The 21,643-nt window shown below is 32.2% G+C and overlaps 1 protein-coding gene across 4 annotated transcripts in view; it reads right to left on the bottom strand.

Annotated features, from left to right (window-relative positions):
• PDS5B (PDS5 cohesin associated factor B) overlaps positions 1-21,643 on the bottom strand; it is a 185,950-nt gene that overhangs the window by 93,799 nt on the left and 70,508 nt on the right. For all 4 annotated transcript variants that reach the window (XM_041766309.1, XM_041766312.1, XM_041766311.1 and 1 more), the window contains exons 4-10: positions 18,655-18,741; positions 18,453-18,550; positions 17,732-17,858; positions 11,549-11,629; positions 7,661-7,801; positions 4,905-5,020; positions 2,701-2,795 (exon numbers count right to left, since the gene is read on the bottom strand). In XM_041766309.1, coding sequence (XP_041622243.1) covers positions 2,701-2,795; positions 4,905-5,020; positions 7,661-7,801; positions 11,549-11,629; positions 17,732-17,858; positions 18,453-18,550; positions 18,655-18,741 — 745 coding nt within the window. The remainder of the gene's footprint in view (positions 1-2,700; positions 2,796-4,904; positions 5,021-7,660; positions 7,802-11,548; positions 11,630-17,731; positions 17,859-18,452; positions 18,551-18,654; positions 18,742-21,643) is intronic.

The raw sequence follows: 21,643 nt of genomic DNA, 5'->3' as shown, positions 1-21,643 counted from the left end.
CTTTAAAAAAGATTCAGAATGTATAGAACTACTACAAATCAACAAGTAAAACAAGCCGATTTTTAAAAAGATGGATTTAAATTTAAACACACACTACACAAAAGAAAATATCAATATGCACATAAAAAATGCTCAATCTCATTAGTCATCAGGAGAATGCAAGGTAAAACCACAACAAAACAGCAAGACCTATGAGAAGGACTGTAATCAAAAAGATTTATGATACAAAATGTTGACAAGAATGCTGAAGAACTGGAACTCTCCAACATTTCTAGTACAAGTAGAAAATAGTATAGCTAATATGGAGAACTTAAGTCATTTCTTATAAAATTAAACATGTATCTACCCTATGACCAGCAATTTTCCCCTTAAGTAGAGAAATAAAAGCATAAATCCATAGAAACACTTATAACAATATTCATAGTAATCTTAATCGCCCCAAATCAAAAACCCATATACCCATCAAACAAAATAGTGGATAAACAAATTATTGTGTATTCATACAACAGAATACCACTCAATAATAAAAAAAAATAAAATAATAATAATACTGGAGTCCCAAAGATACCAGCAACTAGACTTCTAAACTCCTGACAGGATACTCCTCAGTGGGGAATCTGACTAGTTGAAGACAAGTATGTAAGCTAAAGGTTTTCTAACAAACAACCTACCCTGATGACCCTAAAGTGAAGTTCAGAGTCAACAATCCCATCTATACATTCAGGGCTTTCTAAACAGCTCTTTATTTAGTCCCCCACTCTTAATTATGAGCAGAGAGCTATGGATTGTCAAGCATTTGAGGAAAGCCTCTAACATGGAAAATACAGACAAAAACAAGTAAAAGGTAAGAAAACTAAGTTAGCTAAAATAAACATTTAGTAGGGAAAAAAACTCTCCAAGATACTAACACTCATTTTCTCAGAGACTACTAGTGCATCAATTAACACAGGAATAGAATGTTAAGTAAAAGGAACATCCAGGGGAAAAGAGGAGAAGGAAGAGAAAGGAGAAACACACAGAGAAGGAAAGGAGAGGGAGGGAAGGCAAAAGAGGGAAGAACAGATCCTCTAAAGATCAATGGTATACAGCAGAAGCTCAAAGAGCATGCAGTTCAAATTCAGATGTGAGTGGGCAGGTAGAAGGTTCCACGCAGGATATCTTACCCCTCAAAAGGATGAAAATGAGAAATACTTGTTTAAACCTGACTGGTAGAAATTTAACAAAACCTGAAAAGCATTACTATGACAATCTATTGTTAAAAATATTATAAAAGAATAGAACTTTATTATTTTATCCAAAGAAACTCGGAAGTATTAAGATTTAAGAAGCAATCATATGCAAAGACCGCTAAAAAAATCATTTAAGGGATCCCTGGGTGGCGCAGCAGTTTGGCACCTGCCTTTGGCCCAGGGTGTGATCCTGGAGACCCGGGATCGAATCCCACGTCGGGCTCCCAGTGCATGGAGCCTGCTTCTCCCTCTGCCTGTGTCTCTGCCTCTCTCTCTTTCTCTGTGTGACTATCATAAATAAATAAAAATTTTAAAAAAGTTCTAGATCTATTTAAAAAAAATAAAATAAAAAATAAATAAAAAATAAAAATTTACAAGTTGGTAAAGTTTTATAAAGAGCAAATAACTAATAACAAATAACATAAAAGAAGGGAAGAGAACATGCAGAGTTAAAACTTTCAAGGTTCCTTGATTGCTCAGAAAGAAGCTAGAATTCTGATTAATTTTATAGATTTCATTAATCAATTTTGCAGTTAAAGTGAGGAGGAGAATGTTAACTTCCAAACCCACAGGGGAAAAAGGAAAAATGAGAAGAAAATTAATCAATTACGCAGAAAAGAGGAAATGGCGGGAGGGGGGTTAAGGAGCAAGAAGCATGGAAAATAAAAAACATAAGATAGTAGGAATAAGTTCCACTCTATCAAATTCAAATGATACCATTTCAATAAAATTTTTAAAACACATAACAATATCATATATAATTTATGGACAAAGACACGTGATGTAAAAAGAAAAACAAATTTGGATGCAGACCAAATGTAGTGGAGTGGCTACCCTGTGCAGAAATAAGAATACTTTATGAGAGGCATTTCAACTACATCTACAATTTATTTTTTTTTAATCTCTTAAGCAATTATAGCAAAATGCTAACATTTCTGAAGAAGACATAGTGGCTATTATAGTCATCTGTTTTTTTCTGAATGATTTCCTAATTAAAAAAATTAATAGAGGAGCAATATTCAGATACAGAATATCCTTATTTCTTCAAATATAAAAATTCTGAAATGCCTTATAACTTAAACAGATTTCAGAAAAGTTATTTCCTAATTGTTGGTTTACAAATTAATGACTCTTACCTAAGTTCTCAAAACATTAAAGAATAGTAAAGAACATCAAAGTCAAGACCCGTTCAAATCCAAATGCCTGAAATATCTTTAGAGATGTTCTAAAACTAAAAAACTATTATTATTTCTGGTAAGCTTTTTATAGGTGCTTCTAGACTAAAAGGCATAGGAGTAAAAATTCTAGCTTCACAAGTTTGTGAACATTGGAAGTTCACAAACTTCCAAAGATGAATTGAAAGATGACTTTATCTATCACAATAACCAAAAAGTGGGATTTTTTCCCCATATACATAAAACTGATTTTTTTCATCAAAGAACATCTATTTGCTATTATGGGTATATAATACCTGTTAAGTCCTTTGCTAAATCAGGATGGTTCATGAGACAATGACTAGCAAACTTCACGCATTCCAGACGGATTGGTACATGGATGTCGTTAAACCTGATAAAATATAAAGGCACAGAATGATCTTTAAAATTAGAGAAACAGGTATGTGTTTAACCTACACTCAATTTATATTTCTCTAGTTAAAAGAAAAAAAAAACAATTTACGTAGAATTCAAAGTGAAGCTAGATTATTTCAACAAACTTCTGATATTTATTTATGAATGCTTTGGAATGTCTATTAAATTAGGACAACCTCCTGCAAGAACTATGTACTTTTAAGGAGCATGTAAAAACAATACACATTTGGCTTAAGCACAAAAATTAGAATGACAAGATTTTTCCTATAAATATTATTATTTCAAATATATCTACTTATATAAGCATATGTGTGTACATAGATGATAGATACATTATATAAATCCCAAGCTGTGCCTGAAAAGAAAACCTTTCCTCAAAGTATTCTTTCTTAAATGTAGGGCATTCACAAAAGTATGCTTTAATCTTGCACTAAACCCCTTATTATTTTACATGAATCTAAAACTGATGCCAAATTAAGTCCTATGCAATTAACTATCAGATTACATTTCCACTAATACCAAAGCCAATTTTTACATGAAGAAGTAAATACCTTACTATATACCTCTAAAATACTAAAACTCTTTGAAAGATAGGTCATTTAAGTATCTTTTAATCTTCTATTCCTCCTCCATCTTTTTTTCCTTATAATTTATTTAGTAAAGCAATTCTTCTGTGTTTGTGTATGTAGTGTTTTTCCAGTTTAGATTTTGCTAATCTGTATTATCCTGATTTCAATTAATAGGATCCCTTCTCTCCTAAATCTTACAAATTGATAGTTCTAGACACTTAATCATATCCAGATTCACTGTTTTAGCAAGACTATTTCATAGATGGAAACCTGTTCCTCCATCATTAAAGCACATGACGTATAAGTATAGTTATCTCTAAACCATTGATGTTGAAAGCCCATATATATATTAGTTCATACAGGACTACAAAACAGTGATTTTTTTAAAAAATCTTATTAAGTAACAAGAACATCAAAGTGAAGTGAGAGTTTGCCACTCAATATTTTCATATGTCTAATTCTGCAATATCAAAAGGCTTCCGAAATCTTCTATCACCCAATACTATAACAAAATTTGTACTATAAAGGAGGAGGAGTATAAATTTGTACTATAATCTAGAAGTCAAACTCAAAATCACAAGGGGCTAAAATCTGCTTATTTGTTTAATGCACCTCGTCAAATATTATTGAACTACGTAAGAGATAAGAAATCAGATTAAGAATTTAACAATTAGCATTTATAAAAGCTTATACTCCACTTAACAAATTAGAAAAATAAGACCAAAAGAGATTGAATTGAAATAAACATTGACATTTCTAGTATTAAGATGGAAAGAGGTTATAAGATACAAATATTTCAATATAAAAAGAAGAAGAGTTAAGAGTTTTTAAAATCCTATTTATGTATGACTAACTGCATTATTTGTTTTGAGAAAAATTTAGGCAGAGGAAAAAAATTCCTTATCTTCTGGGTCAAGGTAGGTTTCAGCAAGGGCACTTTAAGTGGTTTTAATATATTCAAAGTCAGGGATACCTTTAGAGATGTAATGAAATGAACTATTCTCATAGAAAAGAGAAATATACAAACACTCAAACAACACTTGCAAACAAATTCAGGTTTGTGGACATTAAAAGCATATAAAGAATCCAGGTTATCACTTCCTTTAAAAGAGAAACATACATAAAAAAAAAAAAAAAAGAGAAACATACAAAAGAGATTAGGAGGAAGAACATATATATCATTTATTTTATTCATTCTGTGGATACCCCTCCTGTCCTTACAACATCTCACAATGATTTATTTTCAGTTGGGACGAATTGCTGCTATGTAATAACACATTTTAATTTCATGATTACACTTTGAGATAGCTTTTTAAACATAACATTTTTCAAAAATTACTAAGAGCAAAATAAGATTAGAAAAAGGGAAATTCTAAATATGGTCAATCAGTACCAACACTCAAAAATTTCAAAATATAAAACACTTCATTTTTATAATTTCAGGAAAATATTATAGGTGGCATTTTTAAATAATATAAACATTTATTACTTTTAAACAGGACACCAAAATCATATACCTGCCCAAGTAACATTGCCAAAGTGGTTTGTTTTGAGAAGCCAATTCTGAATCCTTTGCTCCAAACATTTTTGCCAGTAGTTTAACAACTTGTAGGCGTTCCTCATTATCATTGCTCTAAAACAAAACCAAATAGCTTTAAAACCATCAGGTAGATATATTTGTAATAATTTCCCCATGATTTTCCTCATCTCCCAATTCCACAGAAAAATTTTCATAAACTCCAGATGAAAAAGTATGCATAAAAATGTTAATGCTCCCTTAAGTGTGCTAATCATCTCATTAAGCAGTACTTCAGACATGATAATACATCCCAAAGTTCAATTAAACGTTAGAGGCCCCTCTTACAATTGAAGCTTATTTTCATTCACAGTCAAATTCAAAAACTAACTACATCAAACCTATGCAGACCTTTGACAAACTGTGGTTTTTAAAGATAGACATGAAGAGGTCAGGCCTACAGTAAAGAGAAAATTCTGTATTTTTGTATTGGTTATATAGAAATAAATATGTGATGTTGCCCAAAAGGAGAATCCATTCACCTACAAAAATACCAGATTCATAATGGAGTTCAACATGATGAAACCTTGCACACATAAAAACTAATTTCTGTTTTATTTACTCTATTCTGGGTAGCATGGAGACAAGTCAATTTTATTACTGACTTTGGTACCTCCAACAAATGACACAATGGTTAAATGATTGAGCCAGCCACAATACTACACCTGACCATAAAATGTGACTGTATCAAAAAAATACTGATACTCAAATGACACTGTACACTTTTAATTTTTAAATTTTAAACCAATGCCTCAGCCTGGCATTGAGATCCCATAATATGACCTAACTCAAAAAAAATATATATATATGACCTAACTCATCTCTATCATAATTTCTCTTTTCTCACACTATTCCTCTAAATAATACTTTTCAACCTGGAGGTACATCAGAATGACCTCTAAGTGTGTGTGCGCGCGCATGCGCGCGCGCGCGCACACACACACACACACACACACACACACACACAGAGGAATATTACTCAGCCATCAAAAAGAATGAAATTTTGCCATTTGTAATAATGTGAATGGCACTAGAGTGTGTAATGCTAAGTGAAATAAGTCAGTCAGATAAAGGCAAATACTAATGATTTCACTCATAAATGGAATTTAGGAAATAAAACAGATGAGTATTTGGGAAGAGGGAAACAACCATAAGAAACTCTTAATGAAAAAAAAAAAAAACTCTTAATGATAAGAACAAGCTGAGAGTTAATGGAGGGATAGGCTAGACAGGTGGTGAGTATTAAAGAGGGCACCTGTTAGGATGAGTGCTGGGTATTATATGTAGGTGATGAATCACTAAATTCTACTCCTGAAACTAGTATTACACTATTATGTTAACTAACTAGAATTTAAATAAAAAATTGGAGAAAAAATAAATAACAATTAAAAAAAAAAAACACCCCAAACCTGACCACCTGGACTCTACTGCCAAAAATTCTGATCGAAACAACTCCTCTGGTTTAATGCCTGGACATCTGTTTGTTTACTCCGGCTCCATAGGTAAAGATTCTAATGTACAGCCAGGTATGATTTAAACTTACTTCATGTCACTTCCCAACTAAAATTGTGTTCCATAAATTCACCCAGCACCTTTCTACCTCTATATGCTTCTATAGCTGTTTCCTTTGTTTCACTGTACGCTGTTTATCTTTTAGGACACTTACAGTATCTGGTCTCTTATTAAATCTGAATTATTTTCCTCCTCTATACTAGATGTTAAATTTGCTGGAAACAGAGATGATTATTCCTTATTTTTATATTTCTTATGGTATTCAATATTTGTATTAAAGAGTATCAGACCAACAAAAAAAAATAAAGTATGACTGCTTTCTGCCTCATCAAAATTGCTAACTACATGGGAAAACATGGGGCAGGCAGGCCAGTGAATCAAGTGATTCATTTTGAGAAATACACCAAAAATTCACCTCAGAATAAAAGGAGAGTAAGCATTTGCTAGTTTTGTTGGGTATCCACACTACAAATATGGATGGTTTATTTTCTTGTTTTGAAAGGGAGAAATCAAAATTTTTACAAATAAGAAATACAACACAGAAATCATTTAAGAATTTCTCTGAGTGGTACAAGTTTCATCAAAGATTATTAATTATAACCAGCTTTATTTAATCTTCCTATAATAATCTGAAAGAGCAAAGAATATTCTCCACCCAAATCTACAAATGAAACTTAATCTTATGGTATAATTTAATGTCAAAGCAATAGGAACACACTACCAAAACATCCCAGAGAACCATGTAAAAAAGCAATGGAGCTTTCAACACAGGCATAAGATAATATGCACATAGAGAAAATATTTCACAATATGTGGATAATAGACCCTAAACTATTTTTATGACTTAATCAAGGAGTCTTGGGAACCATTATAAACTGTAGCTTGAAAGGAAGCTTGATGTACCACTAGACCTCAGAAGTTAGTCACAATCTACAATTATCTGAAGGAAATTAATTATCTGGAAATTATCTGAAGGAAAATATTGTCATTAATTAAGTAGCTACTATCAGGCACCATACCTGGTACTTCAGACAAATAAGTAAGGTACAAACACATAAATAATTAAAAATAATACACCACCACATCCATAACATTCAGCTAAAACTACCAGAAAAATTAGAGAGTCACAAATAATGTTCTTTGCTAATCTGGCTGACAGAACCATAACGCTTTTAGAATAGTTACCTTTAGTTTAAATTCAAGTTGGGGTAAAACTGAGAGCAGCAAATGACTATCAATATTATAGAGCTCCAAAATTAAGTCAAAGACATGTTCTGACAAATCGCTGATAGATGTTTTCCCAAGCATCAGAACCTGATTAAAAAACTTTTGAGAAAGAAAACTTATCATTAATAGAAACACCATAGATAAACTTATCATTAATAGAAACACCATAGATAAAATAAATTTTCTAAAATCTTAATTATCATTCGATTAAATTATTATTTTATACACAGTTAAACTAAGGTTATCAAAACATTTTCTAACAGTAGGTGGAAAACAACTACAGGCTACTTCACCCTGTACATGAAATTGACCTTATACATAATAATAGATAATTTGTACCTATATTATCAATTAGCTTATCAATCAACACTCTGCCTACCAAATACACTTTTTTCCCATTATGGTACTTACTATATTTTATCCTGTAATACAGTTATACTTGTGTACATACCTTAATTTCATGACATCAAAGGTTAAATTCTCATTCAGGCTGAAAATAAAATGGCTTTGTTTCCATTCACAAATTTTCTCTTTAAAAACAGTAAATCTAACCTTTTCTTAACAAGACCACAATAATCCTTTCCAATCTGGCCTCCCTGCCATGTGATGTAAAGAGGATGCCATCCTCTTTACCAGTCTGGAGAAACCACATTTGAAAATTTAAAAAATTAAAAAAAAAATTCCCTGGGCTAACTTCTTACAAATTCCATAAATAACAGTTATATAACACTTCTAAAAAGGCAAGGACCAAGTCAGTCTTCTCCACTGTATAGTAAGAGTCTAGCACAGTTTCTGACATAGGGTAGGTGCCCAAAATATATATGCAACTGATACTATAAGTAAAACAATCTATGCTCTCCATAACGGTTTATAACCTAGCAGAAGAGGCAGAGTTGATTAAAGTATTTCTTCCAAAAAACATTAGTCTTTTATTTACAAATGGGGTACCGATTTTCACACTACAAATTTAATTCTTTTATAACAATTGCCTCCTAATGAAAGCAGTATGGGTAATTTAAAGGTCAGCAAGAAATTCTACCTTAGGTTTAAATGGTCAACTTTATTTAAAAATTGTTTTCACATTAAAAAACACATTCGCTACAATCACTCCAAGCATTATTAACTCCAACTTACAGATGCAAAAGCTGAGGCTAGCAAGATTAAGCAATTTAAAACTTGTGATTAAAACATTCTCTTAGGGAGCACCGGGTGGCTAGGTGGTTAAGGGTCTGACTCCTCTGATTTTGGCTCAGGCCATGATCTTAGGCTCGTGAGATGGAGCCCCACACAGTGGAGCCTGCCTAAGATTCTCTCCCTGCCCCTCCCCACATGCTTGTTTGCCTGTGTGCACACTGACTCTTTGTCTCTTTCTCAAAAAAAAAGTTCCGATGAAAAAATTATCAATAAGTGATCCATGCAGATAATTTCTTAAAATATTACTAAATATTTTGTTTCTGATAGTTTGACCTTTTTAAAAAAGACATACACATTTTTAACTTGTCAACTGTCAAATTTTATTTTGAAAGAATAACCTATAACACCACAATTTAAGTCCTAAATATGGAAGAATTACTATCTATAAAAAATAAACTTGAATGTGTCTATATCATATCCCTAATAGTGAAAAAGACATAAGTACAAAAGAGACAGAAATGTGGTATTACCTCAGTATCCTACCTATATTTTTGCTTGCTAATTCTCTATTAGAAAGACAAATGAATAATGGCTACTACATGTACAAGTCTCAAAAAGCTGAGATTTTAATATTGTATTCATTTTTATCCTATAAGACAATTAAGTTTACTAGAAAGTAATTTTACATGTGGTTATAGAAGTTTGAGGTAGAGAAGTAAGATGTATAAAGGATCAAAAGAGGGAAAAAAGCAATTCTTAATGATTTCTTAGCTAATCATCAAATAAAGGAACAAGAAAACGAGATAAAACAATGGAAAAAGTACTAGGAATAAACATACAATTGAAAGTGTGCTCAGACCATTCTCCTAATCTTGTGCCTCTCATCCCCCAGCTTCTGATAAAGATACCACAAGAAAGTATGGAGAGAGCAGCTCCACTTCTGCAAGCAAGAACTAAGAACAGGCAATTAATATAAGGTACTAGTGATAGGGAATGTAAACACCTGAGATTGCTAAAAGTATTTCTCTTGTCCTTTTTTTTTTTTTTTAGCTCTTATTAATAATTATTTTCAAACATAACCGTATGTTGAGAGAATAGAATAGTAAAATAAACCATCACCTAGCTCCAATAAATACCATAATTCTATTTTGGGACTTTTTATTTTTATTATCCGGTCAAATATTTATTTCCCCAATTCAAAAAAGATACTAAGCAAACAGTGATACTCGCTTTTTTTTGGCCAGAAAAAAGGCATCAAAAAAGTGTTCCCCTAAAAAACATGTGGCTTGGTAATGCCAATTTAAATAAATGACCACCAGGAGGAGCTCACCTAGTATGTCTAATGGGCCATGAAGATGGTCATTCAGATGCACTTGAAGCAAAAGAAAAGGGAAGGCTCATTAATCACACACAGACTGCTTAAGTCTGGGTCTACTCACTTCAAATGCTATTAGGTCAATAATGAAAAAAACTCAACCCACTCAATTCAACTAATTTAACTCTGGCTAATACCCAAGACTTACAAAACTTGCAGAAATCATTATTTAGAATTCCCTGGCAGTTTGGAGTTATTAAGATAGATTACATAATTTGATTGCCCAGTTTCTGGAAGTTCACCTTCCAAAACAATTTCATTACAAATCAAATACACTTTGACACCAAGTCATCTTGTGTTTAGAATTATTTAAGGCCATAAGTCAGAAACAAAACCTGGGATTTATCAAGATCGTGTTCTATAAAGTTTGTTACTTTTTCAAAGCACATCATTTCATGATGTATTTCATATATTGACTTCATTTTTTTATATACTACAGGAAATATGTTTCTTCAATAAACCTCAGGAAAATTAAACACGTGATTATAAATGAGTTTCTCACTTCTTTTCAAGGGACAGATTTAACATCCTTTACATATTTGAAGTCGGGTGAAAGTGGAAAGAAAGTAGAGAGAACTGCTAAAAAAAATTCCAGAGGCCAACATTAACACCATGTTCCATATTTATTCACATGGAATGTATTCACATGAGTGGTGCCCTCTTGAGTTGTGCAACTCAACAGAACTATGGAGAGAAAATAAAACCCAAAATAGGCATTTTATCAGTGAATCTATCGGCTAAAATACATTTCTTTTGAAAAACAGCTAAAAGATGGGTCGATCATAAATAAGCAGATTTGGGATGATACTGAAAGGGCTCATTTCATCTCAATTCTTCTTTCTCAGAAAAGGTTGATGTACATGAAATCTATCCACAGGGACAACAAGATAGACAACTGTCACCAAATTGCTGCCATTCATACTTGCCTTCAACTTTACAAAGCCCTGGTATTAGTTCTTATATATTTCTTGTATAAATCAACTTAATCTCCAAAAAGCTGTACATTCCCTGAATAATGAAAAGTTCCATATATTTTATCTAATTACATTTAGCTCTATTTGTAACATTGGAAACAAAGAGAAAGATATCTTGCTAATGAAAATAAAAGCTATTTTAGTTCCCAGGCAATGTGAAAGCAGCAAACGAATGAACTGAGTGCTAGCCTTCCATAAAATATTAAACAAGAATAATTTTAAGTAAGGAGAAAGAAAATATGTTACTTAATGATTAAAACAGAACAAAATTTAAAAGTATGTACTACTTGCTGAAATTTTGCTTCTAGCGATCTTTAAAATTATGGCTAATCCTTCTGACAACCAATTACAAAAAAAACTTACATTGGTAATATATGGTTCAATAGCTTGAGCTGTCCTCTTCAGTAAAGCCTTTGCCAAATCATATGCTTGCTTGTTTAAATTCTGAAAAACATAAACAATATCTGTATATATCTCTAACCATGAAAAACAAAATATTACCTGTATTCAAAAATCTACTCCTGAGTAAATAAATGAGAAAACTAAGACTCAATTACAATAAAAGAAAAAGCAAAGTCATTTTTCTTCTTTTAAGACTAACTGGTCTACTAAGATCATACATCCCTTCCAAGAAAGGATAATTACATTCTCTATCTCATTCATAGCATAGGGTAAATCACATAGAAAAGACCAATAAATGTTTATTAGAAGAGGAGAATAATGAATGTTCAACTTCCATGAATGGAGTTCTAATGTGAACAGGAATGGGGGCCCACATGTGGGGAAAGACAAGAGTTTGGGACAGCTATGGGACCGCAGATTTACTCAAGCACATCTCAGAGCACATATAAGGTCAAAGATAAAACAAGAAACATCAAACAATAAAATATGAAAATACAAAGGTACAAGAAAGAAATTCTGATGGGATGCCTGGGTGATACAGCAGTTAAGGATCTGCCTTCGGCTCAGGTCGTGATCCTGGAATCCCGGGATCGAGTCCCACATCCAGCTCCCTGTTTCTCCTTCTGCTTATGTCTCTGCCTCTGTCTCTCATGAATAAATAAATAAAATCTTTTAAAAAAAATTCTGATGACAGAAACAATGCCAAAGATCTAATAAAAGAGAACTGCTATTCCGATTTAAATACATTACAGAAAACAGGTACGCTGTTAGATACCTTGAAATTCACATTCAGCATATTCTTAGATTTACCTACATTGATGCTTCTATGGAATTATTTCATTTCTATCTGCTCTTTAGTATTTTACTGCATAATATAATACAGCTTATTTACTCATTCTCCTAACTATGACCATTAAAAATTGTATGTCTTGTACATACTTCCCTGTGCATATAAAAAATAATTTTCTTATATTCTACCTCTGCCATTTTTCACATGGGCTGTTGTGTTCCTATTTATTTGCAGAGTTTCTCTATAAATTCTACAAACTAAACCTTTGTTCCTTGTAGGTATAACGTCTCTTAGGTCTGTACTTGTTTTTTCACAATGTTTACTGTACCTGAGAGAAGTTTTTAGACGAAAAACTAATGTAATCAAATACATCAATATTTTCCTATTTGACTTGTGCTCCTTTTTTGTTTTGTTTTGTTTTTTTTTTTTAAGAAATTCTCTTCAAGACGCCTGGGTGGCTCAGCAGTTGAGTGTCTGCCTTTGGCTCAGGGTGTGATCCTGGAGTCCCGGGATCAAGTCCCATATTAGGCCCCCTATAGGGAGCCTGCTTCTCCCCTCTGCCTACGTCTCTGCCTCTCTCTGTGTGTCTCTCTTGAATAAATAAGTAAATGTTTAAAAAAAAAAAAAAAGAAAAAGAAAAATTCTCCTCCACAATGAGATTTCGATGTTGCTTTATAATTTCAAATAAAAATGTAAAGATTTGTTTTTCGGATGTAGATATTTATTCCATCTGTAATTTATTTTTATGTATCGTGTAAAATAATTATATTATTTTCCATATAGTTATTTTTTTTTAAGATTCTATTTATGTATCCATGAGAGAGAGAGAGAGAGGGAGAGACACAGGAAGATGGATAAGCACGCTCCATGCAGGAAGCCCGACCCGGGTCTCCAGGACCACACTCTGGGCTGAAGGCGGTGCTAAACCGATGCCCACCCTGGCTGCCCTTCCATATGGTTATTAACCGTCTTAAAACCAGTCATTAAATAATCCATTATTCCCTCGAGTGACCTATAATACCCATACTCTCAAGTTTCTATATAACTCTGCATCCATTTGTAAATTCTCCATTACTTCCATATATCCCTTTGTCTATTAACTGCCTCACTACAAAGAATTATAGAAGCAGTGTCTTAACACCAGGTGGTAGAATAAGTTCCCACCTTCTATTCCTCTTCAAAAATGGTTAGCTATTATCGGCCATTTGCTCTTCAGTGTGATTTTTTTTTTTTTTTTTTAGGTTTATTTATTTACTCATGAGAGATACAGAGAGAGAGGCAGAGACACAGGCAGAGGGAAAAACTGGCTGCCCATTGGGAGACTGACAGGGGACTCAATCCCAGGACCCAGGGATCACACCCTCAGCCTAAGGCAGACCCTCAAAACACTGAGGCACCAGACACCCTTTCAATATGAATTTTAAAATCAGTTTGGCAAATCAACCACAAACATTCAAATCTTCTATTTTGACTGGATTATCTAGTAGTATGCAGAAATCTGACATCATGATACTGAGTCTTCAATCCCATAAATATAATAAATCATGCAGTATATTTAAGTCTTTATACTTTTTAGTCAATTATAATGATTTTCACCATAAAGCTGCATATTTTTGTGAAATTCTAAACAGCTCAAGTCTTTGTTAAAGCTACAAATTAATTAAAGTATACCAACAGCTTTTCATATATTGAACTTACATGTAGCAATCTTGCAGACTTTTATTTGTTCTAGAAATTTAACTGTATGTGGCTTTGTGTCTTCTGCAGTTATATGCAAATAAGTTCAGTTTATTTCTTCTTTCTAGTCCTTATATCTTTTATTTATCTCACTTTATTCCACTAACTTAAGACCTTTAATTAATGCTGATTAGAAATGACAGTGTTAAAAAAAAAATGGCAGTGTTGCCTTTTTCCTGAGTAAAAGCATTCCTAAACTTCAAAGACTTCAACATTTCACCATTTAGTATCTCACATAACCTAATCACATTAAGGAAGTTTCTTTCTATTTCAAATCTGCTAAGAAGTTTTATCATAAATTACACTGAAATTTATCAATCTTTTTCTATATATTTTTTCTTTGATCTGTTAATTTACATAAATATCTTAGTTTGTTAACATTTTCTCATTTAACCCACACTTATATTCCTAAAATAAAGCCAATTTGCTTATTCTTAACATTAGTTTACACTATTCCAAACGTTATTATGTTCAATTTATGTGATTATAACTTTAAGTTAGTCTATTTTTCTTACTTGCTTGGTTTTGTCTAGTTTCCCTATGAAGATTATATTCCACTCATACAGTGAATTGTGGGACATTTTTTCCTTTTCTATAATCTGAAAAAGTTTGCTTGTTATTAGGATTGTGATGCTATTTAAACGATTAGTAGATATCTCCTGATATTCAGGTTAAGTTCCTGTTTGTGTTTTACTGTTGTTGCTCTTATCATGGCTGCTATTGTTGTTTGGGAGGAAGAGATTTTATTCATTGTATGGATAGAGTATTTAAAACCAATTAGAATTCTTTTGTTGGTTAAAGGTTACTCAAGATTTTCTCTGGAGACAAATTTGAAGTTATATTTTCTAGAAATTCCTTTTACCTAATTCCAAGAATGTTACCATAAAATATTCTTCATGGAATTATCTTTTTATCTTTTTAATGTGTGCCATTCCCATTTCATTCTAAAAGTGTATATTGATACCATCTCCTTTTTCTGATTCAACTTGCCAAGGATTTGCTTAATATTTTTCAAATTGCAAGGTTTGAGTTTTTATGAAATGTCATTATATTTTGTTTCATTGAATTCTGTACTTCATTCTTTTCTTCCTTACATATTCTCTATATTCAGGTATTTTTATAACTTCTTGAATTAGACACTTAATAAAATTAGATTTAAAAAATATTTTATGTCATATCCCACATTTTAATACGTATCAATTATCAGTTCTAAATATCTTATAATTGTAAATATGATTTATTCTTTTGACAGATTAATTGTGGTTGCTGTAAGTCTGTTTTTGTTTAAAATCTTCAATATTCTTACAAAATGCTCATCTACTTAATTTACAATCACCAGAAAAAGTGTTAAAATGGCCCAAATTGTGAGTTTCTTTCTCCTTAATATTCTTTCAATATAAATACATTATATATTTGACCCTATGTACATGCAAGTTTGAATATCTTCCTGAGATTAAATCCTTTATCCTTCTACAAATAGTAATTATTTAAAGAGATGTTAACAAGTAAAGACTATTACATCTAATATCAGTACAAGCTGCTTCAGTTTTCTTTCAGTTAGAACATTCCTGGCAATCTTTTTTCCATCCTTTTAAAAGCTCTGAATCTTTTGTGACAGTATTTTGTTCTTATCTCTTATTGAAGAGCTGGATTATTTTCAATCAAATCTGACAATCTGTTTTAAGTAGTAAACTTAAACCATTTACATTTATTGTAATTCTTCCTTTATTGTAATTCTGAAAAATGTAATACGAATATTTCAAGTTAGAAGTTAATCAGTAGCTCTATAATCCTGCTCACCAACAAGATTAGATCACTCATTAACTCCATTAAGCCACTCCTTTTTTTTTTTTTAAGATCTTATTTATTTATTCATGACAGACACAGAGAGTCAGAGACAAAGGCAGTGTGAGAAGCAGGCTCCCCATAGGAAGCCTAATGCAGGACTCGATCCCAAGACCCCGGGATCACAACCTCAGCCAAAGGCAGACGCTCAACCACTAAGCCACCCAGGCATCCCTCCATTAAGCCATTTAATCCTATATGTTATTTGTAACCAGTAGTTCAGGACCATTTTGTTAACATCTCTTTAAATAATTGTTATAATTATTATTGTTACTATTTTCTTATAGATCAGTTCTTATTTAAAGCATTTCTTCACCATTATTTCTTCTTCTTTCATTCAATTTCCATTCCAGTAGGAATCTACTGACAAGTGAATATTTAAAGTCAATTTCACTCAAATTGAATATGCAACTACACACACATATACACACAAATGCACAATTATTTTATCATAGCACTTCAGAAATACAGTTCCATTATCTTCTGGCATCTATCCTTGCTACTGAGAAGTGAACAATCAGCTTAATCACTATTCCTTGGTGAGAGGGGTCTACACCTTTTCCTGCTGGGTGCTTTTAGATTATTTCTGGTTTGGCAATCTATAAATTCTCCAGGATGTTCCTGGACTGGGATTTATTTTTATTTATTCCTTTCATGACACTTTTGCTACCTAACTCATAAATTCAGGCTTTTCATCAGTTCTGGGACATTTTAAGCAAATTTCTATTTAAACAATTCTTCTCCATTTTCTGTTCTGAAATCACTACTAAATATACCGGTCCTTTTCATTCTATTTTTCATGTCTCAATATATTTTATGTTCTTTATCTCACTTTATCTGTATACTTTCCTCTGCTATGTCTCTCAGATCTCTAAATATCTTTTACAATCAACAGAGATCTTAATTTCAATGACCATTTCTCATTTCTACTTTTTCCCTAAACTTCTCCTTTCATGTATCTAGCTATCATGTTTTTAACTCTTGTTTTTATGGGTTTAATCTCTTTAAGCATAGGTGATCTTTCATTCCTTTAAGGGCATTATTTTTATCTAATAAATATATTAACTGAATTTTTAAAGCTATTTGCAGTATCTGGCTTTCAGCACTAATGAACTATTTCCTTTAAGAGTTTGGAAATACTATGAGGTCATCTTCATTGAAGCATTATTTCTGTGAATGTCATGTATCTGTAAACTTAGATCGTATCTTGCCAGAAAGGTGTTCAATTTGCACAGATCTTTATACTGCTGTGTGGCCCCTCTCTCTAACCTCTCTCTTTTCTCTCTTTGACAGAAACACTCATTTCCAACTGTTTCCTGGAGAGTTAGAAAGAAAGAGACACACAAACACACATATTGAGTAATATCACCCAGGGAAGAAACACTATCATCAACATATTCTTTGACTACAAATTAGGAGAGACTTCTCTTTTAATTTCATCCCACTTCTCCATCTACACTACTACTGTCTTTCACTTAAGGCTCTAATTGGTTTTAGCATCTCCTGACATAAAGTTATATGACAGCATCTAAGTAGCTATCACTCCCAAAACATATCCTGTACAAAACTGAGTTATTACAGATATTTTATCACATCAACTACACCTAATTAGTAATTGTAAGTGCACCATATTTAACATAACTAATATTAATAAAACAGATTCTCAAAAACTAAGGTTAAAGAAGGAAAAAGTATATTTAGAACATAAGCACAAACTCTTAACCTTAATATTAAAGGACTTTAGACGTATTTCAGTATATACTGCTACTTACCTTATGGGCAGGTACCAGATTTACCAAAACTGTATCCAAAAGCTCCTGAGATACTGTATCACCTTCACAAATAATAGAACTCATGAGGTCTACCATGTGCATATGAACTTTCTGATTGTGGCCATTGCTAAAATTTAAAACAGGTATTTTATTTACAGTGTACAGGATTTAATCATAACATGGTACTGACAAACACTACACTTCCTAAAACATACTAGAATATTAATTAAATCGAATTCATGTATTTATTTAAAGCTTCCTTCTCTCCCAAATCTTATAGTATACAAAATATATTTTTAAAGTACATTTCCTGGATTACTATTCCCTAATTTTAGTCTGTTTCACAATCAAAAGTCACTAAATCAAGTATCATCTTTAGTTTTACCTTAAATTCAGAAATCAAATTGCTTTGTATTCTAATAGATAAAATTAAATATACAAAAACTATTTACATGAACTAAGGAGTAATATTTAATAAAAAGATAAAAATATAAAATACAAAAATATTTTTATATTGGCTATAGATTGCCTTATGCCACACTTTTGTATAACTTACAAAACTGATATTCTATTCATTTTTAAAAGTCTCTTAAAATAATGTTAATGACTTAAGTTACAACTCTTAGCCTTCCAAATATGCATAACAGTTTATGCATATTCGCCTATAAATTCTAAATTCTTTATATTTAAAAAAATGACATGCCTTGTAAAATAAACTTACTTTATAACTGAAAATAATGTTCTGTATAATTGCGTAAAAATTTCATTGCTATCTTCCAACTCAAAGCAAATGTTATACGACTTGACCCAAGCAATGTTCTAAAAATAAAAAAAATAAAAAAAAGTGAACACTTTAATTAGTGAAAATATACATACATAAAAACCAATTTAAAATGTCAGTCATTTCATGACATACTGCTTACCTCAAGTAAGTAAAAATACCTATTGAATTGTGGGCTCTTTGTATCTTCTAGCCCCTTCAACTGCCTTGTTATAAACATAAATATATCCTTCAAAAAAGAGAAACAAAGTATTATTTAGATTATGAATGCTAAATGAAAATATTCACTAACCTCCAAAAGCTAATTCAGCACTCATGTGTCTACCATGATAAATTGTAAAGAACCGGGAGGAAAAACTGTATTTGGCTGGAACTTTTTAAAAGCACCTAATCAGGGGATCCCTGGGTGGCGCAGCGGTTTGGCGCCTGCCTTTGGCCCAGGGTGCGATCCTGGAGACCCGGGATCGAATCCCACGTCGGGCTCCCGGTGCATGGAGCCTGCTTCTCCCTCTGCCTGTGTCTCTGCTTCTCTCTCTCTCACTGTGTGCCTATCATAAATAAATAAAATTTAAAAAAAAAAAAAAAAAAAAGCACCTAATCAGGGGCAGCCTGGGTGGTTCAGCGGTTTAGCGCCACCTTTGGTCCAAGGCCTGATCCTAGAGACCTGGGATCGAGTCCCGTGTCGGGCTCCGTGCATGGAGCCTGCTTCTCCCTCTGCCTGTGTCTCTGCCCCCATCTCTCTCTCTCTCTCATGAATAAACAAAATCTTTTTAAAAAATAAATAATAAATAAAAAATAAAAGCACCTAATCATATAAAACCTTATTTGAAAACACTAAATACCTTATCACCCTTCACAGAAAAATAGTAAATAATTTACCATGATTTTAGCAAATGAAAAACTTTACCTTAAAGCAGGTTAAAAAACCAGACCCCAAAACTAGTAAATCAAAATTTATCTTATTATTAGTATAAAAGTTACATTAATAATGTCATTAGTATTATACAGTATTAACAAAGGTTATACTAATAATGTGATGAATGCTAATTAGGGTTTGCTGGAACAGCACTATAAAGGTAATTATCCATCAAAAACACAGTTTAGGAAGCTTAAAATTCCAAAATAAATCACCAGGTAAAAAGACAATGGATCACAGAGAATAAGAAATTTTAAAAAGACTTGTAGACATTAACTTGTCAAGCTTCCTACCTAATCATTATAATTACTTATTTTTTCCCCACCATTTCTCAATCTATCTCCATCTCTTGGCTTTTGATTTTTTACTATGTCTTCCTTTAGTACCTGTACAGAGAAAGATTCAATGTCCATTTAGGGGAATTTTTATGGAGATGATGTTTTAAAAATTTTGGAAAAGGGTAAAATTATAAAAGCTAATTGTGCAAAGGAATCATGCTAATCGATCAATAAAATAATAAGGGTTGTATTTATTGAGAGAGAGAGAGAGCGAGCGCACGAGTGAGGGGGTGGGGTGCAGAGGAAGAAGTGGACTCCTTGCTGAGCATGGAGTCCAATGCAGAGCTCCATCCCAAGACGCTGGGATCATCACCTGAGCCAAAGGCAGACGAGCTTAACCAACCAATTCACCCAGATGCCCCCAACAAGAATATTTTTAAAAGAGAAAACATACAGTTAATTGCTGAGCTTTAAAAAAAATAATAATAATAATGAAAAGTACATCCTTCAAAAATGGTTACTTTGATAGTAGTACTGTACAAAATACATCTTCTGTGAATAAATCCTCCAAATGTGACAAAAAAAACAAACCCAAACACACCATGTGCCATAATAACTACCCAGAGACAAATAACAGTCACCCATTTATAACATCTCCAATGATCACTGATCTACATATGAAGACAGGAATATACAAAGGGTTTTCTGATGATAACAATAATTTTGACACTGGAAAATGAGGATCAAAAGTGTCAGTTTTCTATGACTGCTACTGCAGACAAAGAAAAACACAAACTTTATACTAATCAAAATGAAAACTACTCCACAAATATTTAGAGAATACCCTGGAAATGAATAATTTTTAAGTACCACCCCAATAAAAGAAAAGAGGCATTTAAAGAAGACCAAAAAATTTGACCAAAGTAAGATACTTTAAATTTTTCAGCTATGGAATAATCCAAAAAGACTCCAATTTAATCTCAGTTCCTCAATATTCTTCTTATAAATTGTCCTATTATAAATAGAACAGATGTGTAACTATTCTTTTGGGAGGGCTTTTCACTACTCCAAAGCCCTGAGATAGGTCACTGATTATGAAAACTGAGAAATCCACAAGAGGTAGAAGAAACCTGTAGCGGCACTCTTCAGTTAGGCCTTCCTCTTCATAAGAATTTCAATAAGACACTGGTAAGGAAGAGCCCACAGCCCATCTCCAAATTAGAGGTTTATAATTAAAAAGCACAATATACACCCTGGTACACAGCTGCATATACCACCTCATGTTACCTACTTAAACCTCTGACCATTCTCAAATTTAACAGTTCAAGTCCACCTTTAAATAACAAATATTGTCTCTATCCTGAGATTCTTTACCAATCAAAATATAAAATAATCATGCCCAGTTTGGGTATTCCACACTAGAATTTTGGCAGACTTGCTCAAGTGAGGTTTCTCACTCCCAATTATTAGGGATCATATCCTGATATGACCCTTTTTCACCACTGTAAATCCAGTTCCCGACACATGATTAACATCAATACTTGTTAAATAAAGTAAAACTAAATTACCCATAATTTTCTCCACACTGGTATTAATATTAAGGAGATTAATATCTCCTTCTCTAACTCAATTTCCACAATTATCTTTTATTACTATTGGTTTTTCTAGGCTTCTAACCTGCTTTTATTCAGTATCTTTTTGCACAGCTCTAGTTATTTTACATGTTCTTAACAGTTGGATTAATCAAGCTATTCTCCTTTTTTCATTTTTTTAAAGATTTTCCATTCATATAACTTTACTTAGAACTACTTCAACCCAGTAGGTGTCTTTTCTACCTTTTTATTAAAATTGTGTTCACTGTATTTTCTTCCAAATAATTCACATCACACCTTCCATTAAACTAATTAGAATTCATATAGTATAAATTCAGACTTATA

The sequence above is a fragment of the Vulpes lagopus genome, chromosome 8 (assembly GCF_018345385.1).
Source record: "Vulpes lagopus strain Blue_001 chromosome 8, ASM1834538v1, whole genome shotgun sequence".
Taxonomy (NCBI): domain Eukaryota; kingdom Metazoa; phylum Chordata; class Mammalia; order Carnivora; family Canidae; genus Vulpes; species Vulpes lagopus.
This window is presented reverse-complemented; position numbering and strand designations above follow the sequence as displayed.